Source organism: Lissotriton helveticus, chromosome 6, assembly GCF_964261635.1.
Source record: "Lissotriton helveticus chromosome 6, aLisHel1.1, whole genome shotgun sequence".
NCBI lineage: Eukaryota > Metazoa > Chordata > Amphibia > Caudata > Salamandridae > Lissotriton > Lissotriton helveticus.
This window is the reverse complement of record NC_136067.1, coordinates 1,405,572,854-1,405,592,963: the sequence shown is the minus strand read 5'-3', so window position 1 is coordinate 1,405,592,963 and position 20,110 is coordinate 1,405,572,854. Positions and strand designations below refer to the sequence as shown.

At 42.6% G+C, this 20,110-nt stretch overlaps 1 protein-coding gene across 4 annotated transcripts in view; it reads right to left on the bottom strand.

Moving 5' to 3' along the window:
- The window catches only part of MAP7 (microtubule associated protein 7), a 1,007,524-nt gene that overhangs the window by 754,897 nt on the left and 232,517 nt on the right, over positions 1 to 20,110 (bottom strand). The window contains exon 1 of one of the 4 annotated variants that reach the window (XM_078649191.1): positions 15,468 to 15,916. The exons of 2 other annotated variants lie outside the window; for them this stretch is intronic. In XM_078649191.1, coding sequence (XP_078505317.1) covers positions 15,468 to 15,600 — 133 coding nt within the window. In that variant the 5' untranslated portion in view covers positions 15,601 to 15,916. Of the gene's footprint in view, positions 1 to 15,467; positions 15,917 to 20,110 lie in introns of those variants that run through there. One more of the 4 variants, XM_078649190.1, reaches the window with a different exon arrangement.

Below are 20,110 nucleotides of genomic sequence, written 5' to 3'. Positions count from 1 at the left end.
GTTTATGACAGGATACATGGGAGTGTGAGTGGGTGTGTCAGATTCTGTGGATGAGGTCATCAGTGATGTCATTTGAGATGTCATCAGTGATGTCACTGACCATGTCATGAGTGATGTAATATCGGAGGTCATAAGCAGTACATTGCGGGGCGCGAGTTATAGTTAGCTCAGCTAACTATAACTGAGGAATTTCTCTGGTTTTGTACAAGTGAAATATCACCCTAACTATAACGTCCCTGTAACCTTTGTTTTTTCAGTGAATTTCTAAGGTTTTTCAAATTCTATTTCTAAACTATAACGTCCATGTAATCTATGATTGTTTTATTGAATTTTTAAGGTTTTCAAATTATATTTACTATCTAAAATGGCTCTATAAGGGGTATTTTTATAAGCTTGTATTTTCTTCAGTGGATTAAAAAGCGTTTATTTTTTAAATCTTTTATATTCATGACGGCGTTGGGATCCCCGCTGACACGTCGCGAAAACAGAAAAAAAAGCAGACATTCAATGACCACCAACACATCCAAAAATAATATGTAAAAAAATCCATTCTGAACATTGCCCTACACATTTTATAATATACATACTTCTTTCAAAGCATGTTTAAACTCATATTTTTGTACTAAGTTTCTTTAAAAACTATCTTTCAGACCTATTTTCAGTTTTCATGGTTATTCGGGGCGTAGCCATGTCGCCGTTCAACACGACAGTCGCACCATTTCCATAAAGGGAAAACACATATATGCACACATATTACAGTATTTTACACACTAGAGGTTTATTACTGTACGCTTCAAACTCCTGTTTTTCTTGTGTATGTCTAGATCAACCATCTCTAAAACCTTTTTTTTCATTTTTGCGGTGAGGCCGAATATCGCGATTACATCGTAATCGTGATCCCGGGGTTAAGGGGCAAAAGCAGGAATCAATAGCCACGACCACATAAAAAAATTAAATCCATATAATTAATTCTAACCATTACAGTAGATAACTCACTATATAAATAACTTTATAAAAACATTTATCAAAATCTCAATACAATGCATATTAATGATTCACTGATACATTTTTTATATTTCTACCAATATTCGTGATGACGTTGATAGTCGCGATGTCCCCGTGCATCGCCGTGAATATCACGAGCGATTAAAAAAATCTATTTTGGACACATAACTTGTGTCACTAACACACCCATGTCTCAACCATGGGGTCAGAGTATCTCCACCCTGACCCCTCATGTGGGCTTTCACACACATTTTCAGCCCAGGGAACTGTTCCGGATAGTTAAAATGGTGGCCGCAACTTTCTCTTCAGGTTGCGTCCAGCCAATCAGAGCATTCATGTTGGTACGTGCATTCGCGATTCATCACAAAATCACCGCGAAATATCCATGGCCAGAGATATACTATAATTTTAAACTTACATTTCTCAACAACTACTGAATGGATTTACACCAAATAAGCAAAAGGCACTTCCTTGAACCGACATCTAACTACCTCCCTGCCAAATTTGGTGTAAGTCAGTTCAGCGGTTCGGGCTGTAGGTGTGGCTAAAGGTTCCTAAGGGAATGAACAATACAAAGGCAACCTTATTTTGCACCCCAAATGCTAGGTCACACTGCACGGATTACCCCCAAACTTTCCATAACAATAGAACTCACTCAACATTTTTTGGGGAAAGTTTCATGCAGATTGGGCAAACAACGCCAAAGTTAAAGCCAAGTCAAAAGCTGCTTTTCCTATGGAAACTAGGTCCTAACTATAACTACCTACTGGCGACCGCCAGTAGGATAGATATATATATATAGCCGGTTTTTGGATGTACCGGCGGCACGCACCACCCAACTACGGGCTCGGTCCCTCTACGTTCCATGTGGAGGAAACTATATATTATATGGACAAAGTGAAGTTATTGGTTGCTTTGATCAGAACACCAAAGTATATGTTTACAAAAAAAAACTCTGAAATTCATTTTAAACAAAAATACAGCTGAAGTGCAGTTCCAGTTATGAAAACTGGATACACTGAAATTCACAAGCTGGGGTTAGGACCACAAACCGTAACTCACGCTCCAATTGTAATGCTTTTGACTGCACCCTTCAAGTGACAGGTGCAATTACAAATGTTATAAATAATTTCACACGATATTACATATCACATTACCCTTACAACTTTGAAAGAGACAACTATGAATATTTGAGTTGAAAGTAATTTATTTAATTACATTTTATTTTTATTTTTTATTTATTGTATTTGTTGGAAAAACTACTGTGGGGTCGTTGTACGAGGCATTTGGAGAGCATTATTGATCAAAGACAGGAATTATTACCATCATAATACTTTTTCCTTTAGCGTTCATCTATAAAATCTTACATCACACACAATCATACCTATGAGAATAAGTAGTGCAAACAAAAGGACATTTTTAGCCACGTGGAGTAGCATATGTTGTGATCACTCAAGTGCAAGATGTGAATTCGAGCCAGTTAAAATAGAGCCCAAAACCAGAAAAGCTTAATGCACGTGATTATGAAGCTTTTAGGACATGCTGTCCTGTACTGCAAAGGTGGTGCGTTCACAGAAAATTAAATTGTCAAAGAATGTGTGGACGCTTTCAAGAGTCAAGTCAAAGCATGCCTTGGCATGGGCGGCAACACCCTACGGAAGCCAGCGTAAGATAAATAACTCATATTTAACTGCATAGTTTTAAACTGCACAAGCTAGGTACCATAGGTGTCAGCACTCTACAGAGATTTGATATATTATCCATTGACTGTTAAAGTCCAAATTCAGAAAACGTTGTACCATAAGCGATCGGAATATATAAGCGTTATTGCATTATTTAAGTAAAACAATAGGAACCACGCTTTTATACAGCTTGAAAATACAGTCACCATATATGATATAGCAGAGTGCAATTGTCAATAAAACACCTAATTTTCTTATGTGACAATGTATTTAAGATATTGAATAGCGCCACTAATACTCAATTTCATCTGTAGGTATTAACAAACAATGAAAGGTTACCCCAAACAGCTTTTTCTTGCAAATAACCATTGGCGCCAATAAAATTTACACAAAAAAACATTTAATAGTAAGAAATTAATAAGAGCATTGTGCCCAAGGATCTATTCTTGGCAAATGTATTCCTGTTCTGTCTGTGATGTTCCATAAAAAAACATGCCACTGTGAGGCTTTGGCACAGAGGAGTACAGGATGATGTGGGAAGTTATGCAAGAGAAGAAGGGAATGCACACTCTGTGTATGTAAGTGCTTGGGGGGATTTTAAGCATGAAATGCATGCTTTGAAAATATAGGCCCTCCAACTGCTTCAAACTGTCTTCTGCCCGCCCTACGTGTGCAAACAGTGGATTTCAAGAATCTGGCCACTGGTCTTTCTATATATGTATGGATTTGGTATTTCTATAGCACAAACTTAGGCAAAATGCAGTGGAGAGCTGTCTTTGGCAAGTTGACAATTGTGCCATCCGATGACGGGCCAGGGTAGACTCATCATCATCAACCATAATTTAATTCTATAACAGCCACTTAAACCGGGGTAATCCTGGCATTAAGGAACAGAGACTAAATAACCTAAGTCTCCATTGTCCGTCAGTTCCATCAGGCTGTTGGGTTGGAATGAAAGCATCTGCCTTCAGTTTTGGCCTTTATGTTTTAATCAGCTGATAATAGAGAAAACAAACGGGGAACCATACAAAGAAACCTGGGAATGTCCTGCTGCATACATGACCTAGTCAACCTCCCTAGGCAACCCTTCAAGTGCATGAGAGATTGCAACCTGAGAGTCAGTGGCCCAGCATTCCCAAGTAAAGAACTGGAATAGGCAGATGGTATGAACAAAGGTGAGGTATCTGAGGTCAAAAATCTCTTAAATCTAGGCCCCAAAGCCCTACTGAATAAAAGAAATTCTGAATAGTTTGCAACTCATCACATTCAAAAATAGTAAATCTCAGTTTCTTGATTTTAAGAAGAGAGTCCAAAATCATTGTAGTTCACTTATGGATGAGGTAGATGGAGAGAGGAATGAGGTAGATGGAGAGAGGAATGAGGTAGATGGAGAGAGGAATGAGGTAGATGGAGAGAGGAATGAGGTAGGTGGTGGGAGGAATGAGGTAGGTGGTGGGAGGAATGAGGTAGGTGGTGGGAGGAATGGGGTAGGTGACGAGAGGAATGGGGTAGGTGACGAGAGGAATGGGGTAGGTGACGAGGGGAATGGGGTAGGTGACGAGGGGAATGGGGTAGGTGACGAGGGGAATGGGGTAGGTGACGAGGGGAATGGGGTAGGTGACGAGGGGAATGGGGTAGGTGACGAGGGGAATGGGGTAGGTGACGAGGGGAATGGGGTAGGTGACGAGGGGAATGGGGTAGGTGACGAGGGGAATGGGGTAGGTGACGAGGGGAATGGGGTAGGTGACGAGGGGAATGGGGTAGGTGACGAGGGGAATGGGGTAGGTGACGAGGGGAATGGGGTAGGTGACGAGGGGAATGGGGTAGGTGACGAGGGGAATGGGGTAGGTGACGAGGGGAATGGGGTAGGTGACGAGGGGAATGGGGTAGGTGACGAGGGGAATGGGGTAGGTGACGAGGGGAATGGGGTAGGTGACGAGGGGAATGGGGTAGGTGACGAGGGGAATGGGGTAGGTGACGAGGGGAATGGGGTAGGTGACGAGGGGAATGGGGTAGGTGACGAGGGGAATGGGGTAGGTGACGAGGGGAATGGGGTAGGTGACGAGGGGAATGGGGTAGGTGACGAGGGGAATGGGGTAGGTGACGAGGGGAATGGTGTAGGTGACGAGGGGAATGGTGTAGGTGACGAGGGGAATGGGGTAGGTGACGAGGGGAATGGGGTAAGTGACGAGGGGAATGGGGTAAGTGACGAGGGGAATGGGGTAGGTGACGAGGGGAATGGGGTGGGTGACGAGGGGAATGGGGTAGGTGACGAGGGGAATGGGGTAGGTGACTAGGGGAATGGGGTAGGTGACGAGGGGAATGGGGTAGGTGACGAGGGGAATGGGGTAGGTGACGAGGGGGATGGGGTAGGTGACGAGGGGGATGGGGTAGGTGACGAGGGGGAGGGGGTAGGTGACGAGGGGAGGGGGTAGGTGACGAGGGGGAGGGGGTAGGTGACGAGGGGGAGGGGGTAGGTGACGAGGGGGAGGGGGTAGGTGACGAGGGGGATGGGGTAGGTGACGAGGGGGATGGGGTAGGTGATGAGGGGGATGGGGTAGGTGATGAGGGGGATGGGGTAGGTGGTGAGGGGGATGGGGTAGGTGGTGAGGGGGATGGAGTAGGTGGTGAGGGGGATGGGGTAGGTGGTGAGGGGGATGGGGTAGGTGGTGAGGGGGATGGGGTAGGTGGTGAGGGGAATGGGGTAGGTGGTGAGGGGAATGGGGTAGGTGGTGAGGGGAATGGGGTAGGTGGTGAGGGGAATGGGGTAGGTGGTGAGGGGAATGGGGTAGGTGGTGAGGGGAATGGGGTAGGTGGTGAGGGGAATGGGGTAGGTGGCACGGGGAATGGAGCTGGTGGTGAGGTGAAGACAAAGAAGGAACGGAAAGAGGCGGCTAGGTTACACCTCACCTTGTTTTCTGTTGGGGAAGATGATAGACAATGCTAAACCTTTTGAGAGAAGCACGCCCTTCAAATAAATGTAATTGAATAACCCTTTTAGGCTATTCCTCCTAAAAGGATCCCTTGATCCGTTTTTTTGTTCTAACCATTTTTCTCTACCATCTTCACCTTCAGAGTCTCAATCTTGCCTGGCCAACCTGGCTTACAAATAACATGTGATAAAATAACGGAATATAATTGCCCAGTTGTAGTAGACACAGTTGACCATGCCCTTGGTGATGCCCAGACATTCGGCCTGTGGATTAGACATTTCAAAAAATGTTGATGAATGAAAGCAAATAAGGAAAAATATGTTCCACAAGGTGAAGCATCAGCGAATGCCTCAAGACATACTGACAGTGCAGGGCTAACAACAGCTGTGATACACATTCATTTTCAGGCATTACTGGTGAAAATATGTGCATCTACTTATACTCACTTGTGATAGAGCAGTCTGAATGAACTGGAAAAAGAAAAGGGGAAGTTGAATGAATTAAAATCTCTTTAGGTGTTTAAACATAAAATGTTGATATATTATGTGCATGTAGCAGTATAATAGTTAAAAGTGTACAGAAGGCTGGTCTTACAGGCAAGCACTTAATACATGTTTCAATTTATCGGTATTTTATTGTATTTGCATTTATATAGTGCTTACTACCCCTGTCGAGGCATCAAAACGCTTTTTCGGCGAGTAGCATGCTACTCCGGAACCCATAAAGGATTAGTGTTGAATTAGTATAGTGAAATATGAAAGTAATTTGAGTGGTGGATATGTTAGTCAGTTATTTGGGTTGAGAAGTATAGTGGAGGGATGGAAGAGGGGAAAGGTTTGCATTTTTATAGCACTTGCTACCCCTGATGAGGTGTTACCGCGCTTTTTTTGCGAGTAGCACTAGGCAAATTCCTGACCCATCAGTTTCGTTGTTTACAGAAACACAAATTGTAGTGCAGCACTTCAACATTAAATATGCAAACGTTCACTCTTTATATTGCTATTTTCAACAACTTTATAGGTAAAATAAACAGTCTCACAGAACTAACCCCGTCACTGAAGGCAATGTACTCCGGTAGTTGCGGATATACAGTGAGCATGTTATTTCACCATGCATAATTTAATTGAAAACCCAACATGAAACAAATAGCTGTAGCTCCAAAATACAACGGATCACACTTGCTACTTTTTATACAATATTTTGTAACACTGTAATTGAAATAAACTAATGTGCTTACTGCATGAGGCAACCAACATGCAGCAGCAGCAAAGAAGATGTCTATTTAATAATGTGAAGCGATAATTTACACTTTGGGCATGAGCTACCAGCCACCATGAGCTACTGAGCAGCATTAAGCTGCCTACTTTGCCAATCCTTGTTAGCAATGTCAGTTTTCATGCGTTATAAGAACTGGTTTTGCTAGAAAATAAATAGAATTGAAAATGCTTCAATTTCAAAAATAGACTATGAATTAAATATTAGTAAGTCTGTGGAAGGAGTAGTATGCACCCGTTTATGTGCCGTCTCCCACAGACACTTCTCTATGACGCTCTTAATCTTCTGCCCTCTTTGCCACTGTTGTTTCACTCTCTCTTTCTGCATGTACTTCCTTGCATCATCTGTCACTATTCTCTCCCTCCCTCCCTGTAAATGCAGCATTTATTTTCCTGCTCTGGTGTTCTCCATATTTTGACAGTGGTGTACCGCCCTTCACACAAAACTTTAATTACAATTGGCACATATGTGACAATTGTTCTGGGTGCTCTGCCGAGAGGCTGCAGTTTGGATGAACATGCAGTCAAACAACTTTATCAACAAGTGAGAGACAACGTGGGAAACTTACTGACTTCAGTGAAAGTAAACAACTTTCCCTGACTCAGAAAGGTTTCTATAGCAACGAGACACCGCACCTTCACCCAGTCCCAGCTCATAACAACTTCCTGGGGCAGCAAGCACGCTGGCTGCCGAGTTCATCTAATCCAACAGAACCACAGTGTCTGTTCCCATCTAGGGGAGCTATAAATATGCATGAGATAAGCATTTTAGTGCACTACTGCGGATACCATCACTAAAACACATTAGTCTAAACCCGGATGCGTAGTACTTGGCAGGGCTGCATACACAGTAGCACATTTGTTATTGGTGTGTTACTGTAGCTATCACATGTTGCTGTCATGGCCCATTATATGGACAAATCTCATGGCTTATGGCACATCCGATGTCCTAGCAAACTAAGCAGCCTCTGTGTGCAATGCAAAAACCCTCATAATTTGTAAACATTCATCTATGAAAACTACTCACAACCAAAGAACATCTTCGCAGAGTTGGTTCCAAAGGGTGACCATCTCTGGCAACGGTTTAGTTTGTGTGTGTCACAGTTCAAGCTCTGCCTCTATCCTCAAATTTTCAATTTGCGATTAGTTACCGAGGCTAACATTTTCTCTCCTAATACTTAGGAGCATGTATGGAATCTGCCTTTTAAAAAAGACACTGTGATGTGTGAGAAACAAATGTGTTTCTTATTTTCACGAGACACGTCTACTTAATGAAAACAGTCTTGATCACAGAAAGAGAACGTTTGTGGGACAAAGGAATAGCAGATGTAAAGCAATGTTAAGCGGACCTGTCCACCTGGCAAACTATATATCAGAATGTAAAACTACAATAAACTCATCTTTTGGGGGTCAAAGAGGAAAAGCTAATAAGTTAAATAGCATTCAGCTCACGAGTCCCACATGTCTTTCTCACTCCCATCCCAATAGATACTTCATTATGGGACATACGTGTTTACATATACTGCTCTGCATGTAAATGCATATGATCTAAATAATCATCTGCACTACACAACATACTATTGAGCTACTCAAATCAGAGAACTTTAAAAAAACTAAAAGGAGCATTATTGATCGTGCTTTGAGAATAATACTTTATGGAGAGATCCACAAAAGTATTTTTTTGTAAATATCAAGAATATATTGAAAAGTCACACTCCACTAAAACATCTTTCAGGTTTGCCCTTCCAGTCTGATATGTCATGGTGGGGACTTGTGGCAATGTTATGTAGCACATGAGCGCTAATTTCACAGCTAGTAGCTGTCAGCTCAGTTACTTGCTATCTGAAGCAGACTACATCTGTAAGAGATCTGATGGTGACGGTAAGTTGGTGGCACAGTGTAGCTGTTTGCACTTGAAAGTAAGGATCTCCATGACAAATGTAACAGAGTATTTTAGGCAAGACATCCTATGAGCAAAGAACTTGTGGAAGTGGCAGGGTCTTCTTGATGTGCATAATCATTTTAAGCAAGGAGAAAGGAAGAGGTGATGGGCTCCATTTTCATCTGGCAGTAGATAATGAGTGAAAACCTTTTGGGGTTTCTATATACAGCTAAGCTGACTTTTGGGGCCGATCTGTGTGAAGGGCCTTAATGATATAGTAATTACGGGTTCATTTCTAAAGTTAAAGGCATCTGCATATCGGTCTACAATAAATCTTGTATTCCAGCGCAGCAAAGTCAGATAAGCCTACTTAGAAGTTCCATAAAAAATAGCACTCTTCTGTCATACCAAACGGCTTTTCGGGGGTGGGGAGGGGGGTCCTTTGGCTGATCAAGCTAGTTGATGTTGTGTATGCTTTTTTTTGTTCAACTTTAATAACGTTTGAGCAGAGTATGTATTCCAGAACAGGATTTGTCTCGTTTCTATTACCACCATTCACCTTCCATGAGAGGGATACTCCCATTTTGCACCCACATTCTCCTTGATCTATTCAGAGCCACTTACTCTAGCTTCACAAACAGGTAATATCCGAGAAAATGAGAAAATGTGGACTGGCTGGCACTTATTGCAAATTTTCATCTCATTTTGGCTGAGAGTGAAACTGAATATCTTAAATGTGAGACACTTGAGTCAAGATACATATGAATGTAATGAAGCGGTGGAAGTACAACACATACAAAACTAGGATTCAGTTGACAAAATTGATAGTATAGAAGACAGGAATGACATCATACAGATCAGCAAGGATGTGAACTATAAAACCGTCGACGTATCATGTACACAAGATCAAAACCATCATTATAGTGGAGGGAGTTTATTAAGATTGTAGAGAAGTGTTAGAAGATAGTCTAACATGGTTGTTGAGGTAGATGAACACAACTGTTGTGGTCTTATTAAGTGCACTTTTTACTGCTTCCCTTCAACTTTTGAAGAATTTAAATTCCCTTCTTGTTACTTGTGCTATTTTAGTAACCGTGTTCTTTAGAACATCTGTCAATTCAAGTCACCTTTTGTAATCCTAAAATCTCCATCACCTTTGCCGTGATAATATTTTCAGTTCTTCATTGCCAAGCTTCTGTTGGTTGAACAATCTTGGTTTGCAACTTGTTTTCCCTTGAAGGTAGAATGTGTAGTGGTGCCTGAATTTACCTTGGTTGTAAATGCCGTGTTGCTTAGTCTTCAGTTTCTCTTCTCTTTCCTCTAGTTTGTGGACCATGGCACTCCGTTCTTTAACTCTAGTCTTCAAATGAGCCGTATTTTTATCAACCAGGTATATATCAAGTGATCAAGCGCTCTGTGGAGCGCGAAACGCGTCACGTTAGGTTTATGGCGTGAATAAACCTCGTTATTTGGATTGACCACTGTGACCTGTCGTTTTTCTGACCAGAGTGCCCGATTTGGGAGGATATTACTACCGGCTGCTTCGCCGGCAACGAGCCACCCTAGGGAAAGGCGAGGGATTTCCAGCAGGAGCGCTTTCATGTGGAATATATAATATATATATATATATATATATATATATATATATATATATATATATATATATAAAAGCTGTTTTGGCCTAATAAAACTTAAAAAATAGCACTGAACCTGAGTCCACTCTCGCTTGTTCCAGTGGAAAGGAATTGTTGAAGGCGAGGAATATATATATATTTCCTATACAAACCAAGTTTAACCAATAAAAACTTTAAAAATTCTAAAGTTATACTTATAATTTTAATTTATCCACCACCCACAAATTATTATAAGTAGAGGTCCTCATTACACACTCTTTTCAGCTCGCTAACCATACAGCACTAACTATAACTCGCCACTCTACCATGCACTATGTTGTGACACCTAATGTAATTTAAGTAGTTATAAGGTGTTATGAATGTAATGAGTTCACAAGTTATAAGTGATGTAGTATGAAAGGGTATAAACAGTGCATGGAAAAGTGTACATTGGAGAAGCATTTAGATTTAATGTGATTTCTTTCTTTTTATCTGTTGTATGTTATGTATTTATTTATTGGCTTACATAATCATGGGACGAATAATGTGCCTTTTAGTTGTTCATATAGTAATTTTGAAACTTTATATATGAAGTCTAGTTTATTTTTGGGGTTTCCTTGCTACTATTAGTAGGATTGTGCTACATTCGAAGCCCAAAGTGAGTGAAAGCCAATCATTGTTGTTATAAAGATTAAGATTCTTTTATTTTTCCTAATAGCCAAGTATCATGTACTCTATATAATAGTTTGTGTAGCTCACTGCTAGGTTACTTTTCCATTTTTTTACACAGGGGCACATAAGGAAGATTGTTTTTATATGGCTTGTTGGGCGCAGTTTTATTTTCGGAGCTAGAGAACATACTAAGAAAAATGACAGATTAAGATGTATTTTATTTGTTATCGATTGGTTCATACGTTTCCTTTGGCATTTGACCATAAATGGGTATTTCATTAGCTAGCGTGGTTAAACTGAAACTTTACATATGCAAACTAATTTTTAGGCTTCCTTGCAACTTTTAGTAGTATTGTGCTACAATATATCACTAAGTTGAAAAACCTTATAACTTAAAAAAAATAATACTTACTCTATTTACCTGCACTACCTGAACCATCTGTGCCCCCTAATATGTAATACTGCCAAATTTCATAAAAATGAAGCTGACTGTTTTCGTGATACATGAAATACAAAAGTCAAGGAAAAATGCATTGGATTTCAAACCCTTTTTGCCCCTCCCCCCGCCGTTCCTCCACCGACCATACACCGCAAAACTTTCAGTCCTCCCAAAATGAAACGGGGGCAGCAGGTTTGGAAAGTTTTACGCACATTCAGCAAACGGGTGCCAAGTTATTAACTGACAAAAATATTCCCTATCTCTGCTCACCCTAACTATAAAAGTGGCTACTACCAATCTGTAATCTATCTATCTATTTATCTATTTATCTAGCTATGAAGAACAAGAAGATAGTATGTCGATCACATTCTTCTGTGGGTCAGTATATATATATATATATATATATATATATATATATATATATATATATATATATATATATATATATATATATATATATATATATCCTCCGATCGGGGAGCCCCCGACCCTTCAGGGCGGCCTCTTCAAACTGGGCACGGAGAGACCCAGCAATTTCCACACTCAGAAACACCAAACAAGAGGCCCACTTCAGTGAACAGAAAGCCTTTAATGGAGCTTGAGCACAGCTTTTCTTAACGTCCCAACTAGTTTCGGCACCCTTTGGCCTTGATCACGGGTAAGAATTGCACCAATAGCGTCTGTGCCTCCAAATTTAAAACGGTTCCGGTCACCTGACTGATTATTGCATACATCTTCCAGAATGCACCATGTCATTAGGGTAAGTGATGGCAAATCCTTTGTGCTTTTATGTCAGCAGAATGCGCTGTTTATACACCCTTGTGCATTGCAATAGTGAAGGTTAATACAGTCCCAGTGGTAATCAGGCAGGGTTCCTTGTGACAGCCCAATGCTGAAATAAACGCCTTGCTCACACTTCACGCATCTGTAAACTGAACGATTGGCAGGGGCGTCATCCCCAACCAAATCCCTTCCAGCGCTGCCAGCAATTTTACCTCATTGGCATTTCCTTTGTAGGACTGGCGGCAGCGTGTGGGTCATGCTCCCTCTTAAACATCCAGGGAAAAACCTCCGATCGGGGAGCCCCCGACCCTTCAGGGCGGCCTCTTCAAACTGGGCACGGAGAGACCCAGCAATTTCCACACTCAGAAACACCAAACAAGAGGCCCACTTCAGTGAACAGAAAGCCTTTAATGGAGCTTGAGCACAGCTTTTCTTAACGTCCCAACTAGTTTCGGCACCCTTTGGCCTTGATCACGGGTAAGAATTGCACCAATAGCGTCTGTGCCTCCAAATTTAAAACGGTTCCGGTCACCTGACTGATTATTGCATACATCTTCCAGAATGCACCATGTCATTAGGGTAAGTGATGGCAAATCCTTTGTGCTTTTATGTCAGCAGAATGCGCTGTTTATACACCCTTGTGCATTGCAATAGTGAAGGTTAATACAGTCCCAGTGGTAATCAGGCAGGGTTCCTTGTGACATATATATATATATAAGGATGAACCTCAGAAGAATGCAATCGGCACACTATCTTCTTCTACTTTATTCTTCGGTGCAAAAACATGACATTTCCCCTGTGTTTTTCACCAGTGCTGTGCAGTTCAACAATAGTGCTCCTCAGATTAGTTGTCCTTCCTCCTCAGGCTGAGTCTGCAGGTTTTCACAGTCTTTTATGCCAACCGTCGGCTTCAGAGTCTTTGCCATAGGTGTCACCAATGAAGCAGATGACTTGTAACGCCTTTAAAGTAGTTTTAATGTTCCATCACTGGTGACAGAAGGTGATACAATGTCATCTTTGCCCAGTTGGGAATTTCGAACATATTGCCCAGGGATTCCAATCTGCGTGGCAAAGAGGAGGTGGAGAGAGTTATTTGAAGAAAGCAGCTGAATGGTACCCAGTTAGATTATTATACCTTTAATCTCCATCTGCAAATAAATTATAAAAGCTTGTCTTGTGGGCAACGATTGATGGATTAGTCATGGGTTTGAATCAATATGTTTTTGAAGGCAGCAGATGCTGGCTTCATGGCTCTCTGGATTTAATATAACCTGCATCTGTACAACACTTGTTTGCTGCCAGGGGTATCTTGATCCTGAATAACAGATGATTATTGTTATCAAACACACCGTTAAACATTGCATCAATAAAAGAGAATGATAGGTTGAGTGGACGAGCCGGGACTCCAACCTTTGACCCTTAAGTTGGGGATAACACTGATCTCTGCAAGTAGATGCATTAGACCAGACCACTGAGCCATCACAAGTGGCAAGTGAGTCAGTTACTGTCTTAGCAAGCAAACCTCACAAGCATATGCGGTTTTATTTATAAATTTGCAAGACACTGCATATTGCATAAATGCCATCACCGATGGCTTGGCTTGGAGCAGAGGGTAGCAAGCATCAAGCTATTTAAGTAAGTCTGAATGGTCTCCACAGACAGGCATTATAAATTGCCAATAGGTGTGATACACAAGATAGTATTCATTGAGGACCCCAGACCCGGGGTGATATCTTGGAATAGCAAGATGGATGGAAAAACCTTACACAATAATGATTAGTACTTTTTACTACAAAAACAACAGTTAAAGAGTTGTGTCTTTCCAGTGGCCCCTTTGAATAAGCTAACTAGACGCAATTACTCTTTCACAATCCAAACGATGGGCTACAAACAAAAGCGTTATCATTTCCTGGCATGTGTATTCTCCAAATATAATTATATTGTAGTTAAAAACGAGACATTTTGGTTCAGTAAATGGAGAACGCAGCAATTGCACCACTAAAATGTGTTGTACTAAATGGATTTTCTGATTAACAAAGAAAAAATACAACAAGATGGTCACTTCTAGTCTGCAACCTCCAGTATGTGCATGCTACGGGGAAGATCACCTACCTGTGTGGAAGGCTGTTGCAAAAGTAAATAGATTGTTGTCCTACAAGTCAAAACAAGGCTGTCCTTTAATTAAGTAAAAGTGCAATAGATATTAACCAAAATCAAACGGAGCTAAAAGTAATTATGCAAACAATAAAAGCTGAACTTAAACACCTCTCATCTTGTCATAAACAGTAAACATCTGTCTAGTTCTGTCAACACAAGAAGTTCAGATGCCGTAAATAAAAGTTGTATTGTTTCGAGCTAAGAGATACGCCTTTATAGTATATGTGCACCTAATTTAAAAACATCAGGTGGAATTCCGCTTTTAGTATTGTAAACTGAAAATTCAGTCACATGGGTAAGGTACAGGATAGAATAAAGCAAACAGTAATTAGAAGTTGAACATTCTGTTATTTTAAAAAGAAATGAAAAGCTGTGCTACCACGTGACACAGCAATTGCACGACACAGGCCTTGATGACATCACCCACCTCAACTGTGTCCTCTTTTAACCCGCCATCAATTCCCTTACACACTGTTTTATCCGCATTTCGCAGTGTCATTGCAATGGCTCTTTAATTATGTATAGACTATCTATGTTGAAAGTCGGTACATTATTGCTAAGTACCTGCCTCAACATAAAATCGCCAAAATCGGCGTCTTCACTGTGGAAACATTGCAGGCCTGTGACGCGTACCTCCTACGTCACCTCCTTTGCCCAAGCACGAATAGTTACGTTGCGTAAATGTTTGCGTCATGGTTTGAACCTTAGGCAATAAACTGAACCAGAACTGAACAGCACGGACACAAACACACACACACACACACACACACAAGGGGAATTATATCAAACACACTAAAGGAGTATGCAGCTTTTCACAGGAGCTGCAATGTCAGTTCTGTACATTAGCAGCTCGGTCCTTCCCAACATTCCATTTATTCTACAGGTAACTGCCAGCTGTCCCACAGACGTCGCCTGCTCGCATCACCATGCATGAACACAAGGTCAGAATGCAACTGAAGAGTGGGCTCGCCTCCGTCCGGGCGGTGCACGATCTGCAGTGGTACATTCCTCTCCATCCCTTCCTTACCTTTCAGCCTCCTGGAATTGCCGTTCTTCTGCTGCTCGTCTTCCTCGTTGATGGTGAATAGTCCGGGGGGAGCAGGCCTCGCGCCGGTCTTCTTTAACCGCTCGTGTCGGTGGGCAGTGCTCGAGCCGGGCATGATGCTGGCTACCTCTTATGGCGCTCATAAATACACACACAATGCATAAGGGCATCAGTCACAGCAGGCCTGTCCGAGCAGGCGGAAGCCACGCAGCCCCTTCACTTGAGCATGCTTCCCAAGGCTCCGGAAGGTGCTCCCGTCAGCAGCGGGCCTGCACTGAGGAGGGGCACCGCTCCCGGTGAAAGGCACGTTGGTGAAGTGGGAGCTGCCGGTCCGGCCGCCTCGGCGTCAGACCATGGTGCCGGCGCGCGGCCTCCACCCTCCTCCCTCCCTCCTGCAGCACCTTAGTCCGGCTTCCAGCACGCTGAAATATTCAGCAGGCAGCACAAGCGGGGAACATATGATCCAGCGGCGCGCGCAGTTTCCCTGACAACGGGGAGCTAGCCGGCTCGAGAGCAGGGCTCTCCCCCGGCAGCATCCGTGCCCGCACGGGGGCCACAGTCCAAGGAGCCGGCCCCGTCACCGCTCTCCCGCCCCCCCCTAGGCCCGCAGAGGTGCCCTCGTCAGCTGGCTGCTCCGTGCCTGAGAGAGAGGGTGACAGCTGGAGGCGGACGCCGCGCACACCCCTCAGCGGAGACTGTATACAGTACACATGAACAACACTCCACGCCCTCAGCGGCGGGGGACTATGACAGGACGAACGTAAAAAAAAAAAAAAAGCAGGAGTCACCTAATTCACACTATATTTTGCATAGTCAAGCAAGAGAGACTCCTGATCACCGCCTAGGAGGGGTAGACGACAGTAGGAAGCTGCAACTTTCCCTGCTCAGCTCAGGGAAAACTGCTGATTAATAGCCGCATAATGATACCCGGCTATTAAAGGGCGCAGGCAGCTGCATCGTCACTGCGTGCACTGGCAGCTTGGCACTGCCGGGATCGAAGCCCCCTATTCATGGCAGAACAAGCAGCTTTCTGGCAGCTCCCGCTGCTGTCCTTTCTGTGAGCTCATTGTGCCCGCGCCTGAACTGGGAACAAACCGCACACATCCACAGGGCTCGCTGGGCAGTGCCAGGCAGTAAAAAACATCCGCTTTCAGAAACACCGCACTTCACACATCTTGCAATTGCGGGGAGGGGTGTGTGGGGGGGGGGGGGGGGGAGAGACTACACAATATAACTGAAGCGAAGGCCATGAATCACTCAAGTAAAGGAAGAGCGCCTTGGTGGTGAGTGGTGCAGCTGTTGACTGGATTGTGAGTGTTTAAAGGAGCATTTGTGGTGTTTATTTACAGTAGTTGCCCCAGGACCCGTTCCAATATTTCAGTGTCACTGTCAGCAGTCCAAGCTTCATCCCCACACATCAATTATAGCATGGGTAAATGCCTAGCAAAACTCAATCTCTCACACACACAGAGCAAGAGGAGCAGAATTCGAGGCAGCCGTGCAAATATGACCACTGCAGTGAATGCAGAAAAGACCACAGAAACACAAACCCAATTTTTCAGATTCACAGAAGGGGAACACCATTAGCAGCATCTCTACAAGCTTCTTCCGCAATCAGAAGATGGTACCCCAATCTTTCATGCTCTGGCTTAAGACAGTAGTGGTAGAACATACAACAAGCATCAGCAAAAATACCATAAACAATGTTCAGGAATAACACCCATAGAAATAGGTGCCCTCTAGTATCACAGAACTAAACTCATCAGGTGAGCCTCCCAAATGCAGCATGAATGAATTACCACTGAAATACCAGTATTAAATATGTTTTGACAACACAATTTGTCCTAAAAAATCAACTTAGTCGTTTCTACAGTTTCATTATGGAGCAATAACGTCAATTCCTGCAAACAAAAGCTTGCTGTTTTCACGAACCAAATATTATTTGAGCTCAAAATACCAAATTTTAATGAAACCATATTTGGTTTACCAATATTAGTTGCAATGTTCCTCGTCTGCTAACGTGCTGCTGGCACGCATGGCAGATTCCTCCTTTATTGCCCATTTATCATCATAATCAAATACCAGCTATCACCGTATGGTACAACTTTTCACCACTATTATTCCAGGCATTATTCCAGGAATAGCTGAAAATATGTCAGGCGCAAACAATATGTCCTGGATAGGCACCATTAGGCTGTGGCCATCATTTTGTTAGTGGCCGTTTGTTGTGTACATTTCTGACATTATTGCGACTGTTGCTGGTATTTCAGGGATGGTTCACTTATGCAAAGGGATACTAAAGTCATAATCAAAACCACAATTCGGTCAAGAATTCCTTCAACTTGTCAAGGATGGGCCCAATTGGTCGAAAGATACCATTATGCCACAGATAGCCACACTGCCCACAATATGTCAAAGACATGCACCACAGGATTAGTCTCAACACAATTGCGGCTACCCCTGGCGTAATGGTAAGAATGGGACTATTATATCAACACCAGCCTCCATACACATAATAAGATAAGGTGGGTTGCAATTAATTGCAATTTTATATTACTCATTTTGATAATTTATTATATTTTGTAGGAAGGTCAGTTTGGCCCCTTTAACGAATGTCAGCTTTGTGGTTTATCCAAGAAGACAACCGCTTTAGAGAAAAGGAGAGATATATATCCTTCCTCAACTCACCAATTAATGGGTGGGTATTTCCCTTGATACCAATGAGGAATGTGTGTAGTATAAGAAATTATGTGAGTGAGCCTGGTGAAAAAGTGGTGAGTCAAAGTATGGATAGCACCATCCGTGAAACCTAGACTGTAATATGGAAAATAACATTCTGTTTAGGCTTTTTTAAATATATATAGCAAAATGTCCTAACTATGATTGATCAGATAATGGAATGTTAAATGTTATATGAGCTGTAGATTATTTTACAAATAGAGTATCTGTAAATAATAATTCTTTTATATAATGATTGTTTTTTATATTTTGATATTATTGCGTTTTAGATCATTAATTGGGGAGATTTAACCCCTTCCAGGCTGATGAGGAGCTCAGCTCGTCATGAGCGTAACCTGCCGCGCGCTCATGACGAGCTGAGATCGTCATGAACCGCGGGGTTTTTAAAATCGCCGCGCACAGCGGGAAAAGCCGCCGCATCGATGCGGTTAAAGCACTTGTTAGCCTGAAGAAGGTGGTGAACCGTTAGATACCACCGAAACGCGTCGCTTCTGTGTCTAAAGGAATACCCAAACAACACCTGGTCTGAATAGAGCTGGTCTGGTTACAAAACACTTGAAATAACATCTGGTTTGGACAAAAGAAAACGCATATTATGTATACATCTAATGTGAATACATTAACATTCAATTATATGTATCTGAAGTGTCTTTAATGTAAAGCAGGTTGCTGGTTTTGGGGCCTAGAAAATAATCTTTTAGTTCTCCCTCTTTTCTGTGAATGAAATGTTTTTTACTACATGTTTTTATTATATGTGCATTGGGAAAATACATGTGATTAAAAAAAATATATACCATTGTGATATACAGCTAATAAAAATATATGACTTTCTTATATTATGCCTTGTGTTACTATTTGGTGTTGGTGAATGGTTTATGATTGAAGGTAGTGTGACTATGTTGTATGCTTCAAAAGGAGCCCAAATGGATCGTTTTGCTTGACTATAGTTTCTAGGGTTGCAATTAATGCCAGGGCCACCATTGTAGCAGGGCAAACCTCCCAAAACACAGACCTCACACAATCACCCAGACACACAAGCTCTCCACCCATTTGCACCCATTCACCTTACAATGTAGCTGGCACTGCAAGTGGTCGCCTGGTTGCACTTCTAGCATGATTCATTGACAGGAACTCAAAGGCAGCATGGACAGGCAGAAATCATCAAGATTAGTAGCATCCTCCTAGGTCCCTGTTTACTCTGCTCATAGTGGAGACAGTCTCAAAATAGGCAAGCAGGTAGCAGAGATTTGAGAGGGGTCAAATGTATATACCGCGACTACTCACCAATGATTGTCTCAAGGCGTTGAGGGAGTTGGAGGGGGTCTGCTGATCAACCTGGGCACAGAGGTTCAGCCAAAGAGCCAGGCCTTGAGATCCTTCCTGAATGGAGTCAGCAATGGGGACTGCCTGAGGTGGAGAGGCAGGATGTTCCAGGTCTTGGCGGCAAGGTGGGAGAAGGATCTTCCTCCGGATCTTGTGGCAGGGCCAGTTGGGTGGAGTAAAGGTGTCTGGTGGGTATGTGGAATGAGAGGCAGTGGTTCAGATATGCAGGTCCTGCATCATGGAGAGATTTCTAGGCATGTGCGAGGAGCTTGGAAGAGATTATTTTATTGACTGGAAGCCAGTGGAGTTGTCAAAAGGTGTTCGGTGATGTGGCTGTGGATGTTGAGGACCAGTCTGGCTGCAGAGTTTTGATCGTTCTTTAGTCTTTAACTTAGTGAGGGCTGGTGCATAAAATCACTTTTTGTAAAAGAAACACTCCTTTTTTCATAAGCATACTGCTCATGGAAGGAAATGGTGTTAAACAAAATGACATGGATTGATGCAAAATGTGATGAGGAGCCCCTGAGTCTCCCACATCCCAAAGATATTTATTAGCCATAGGC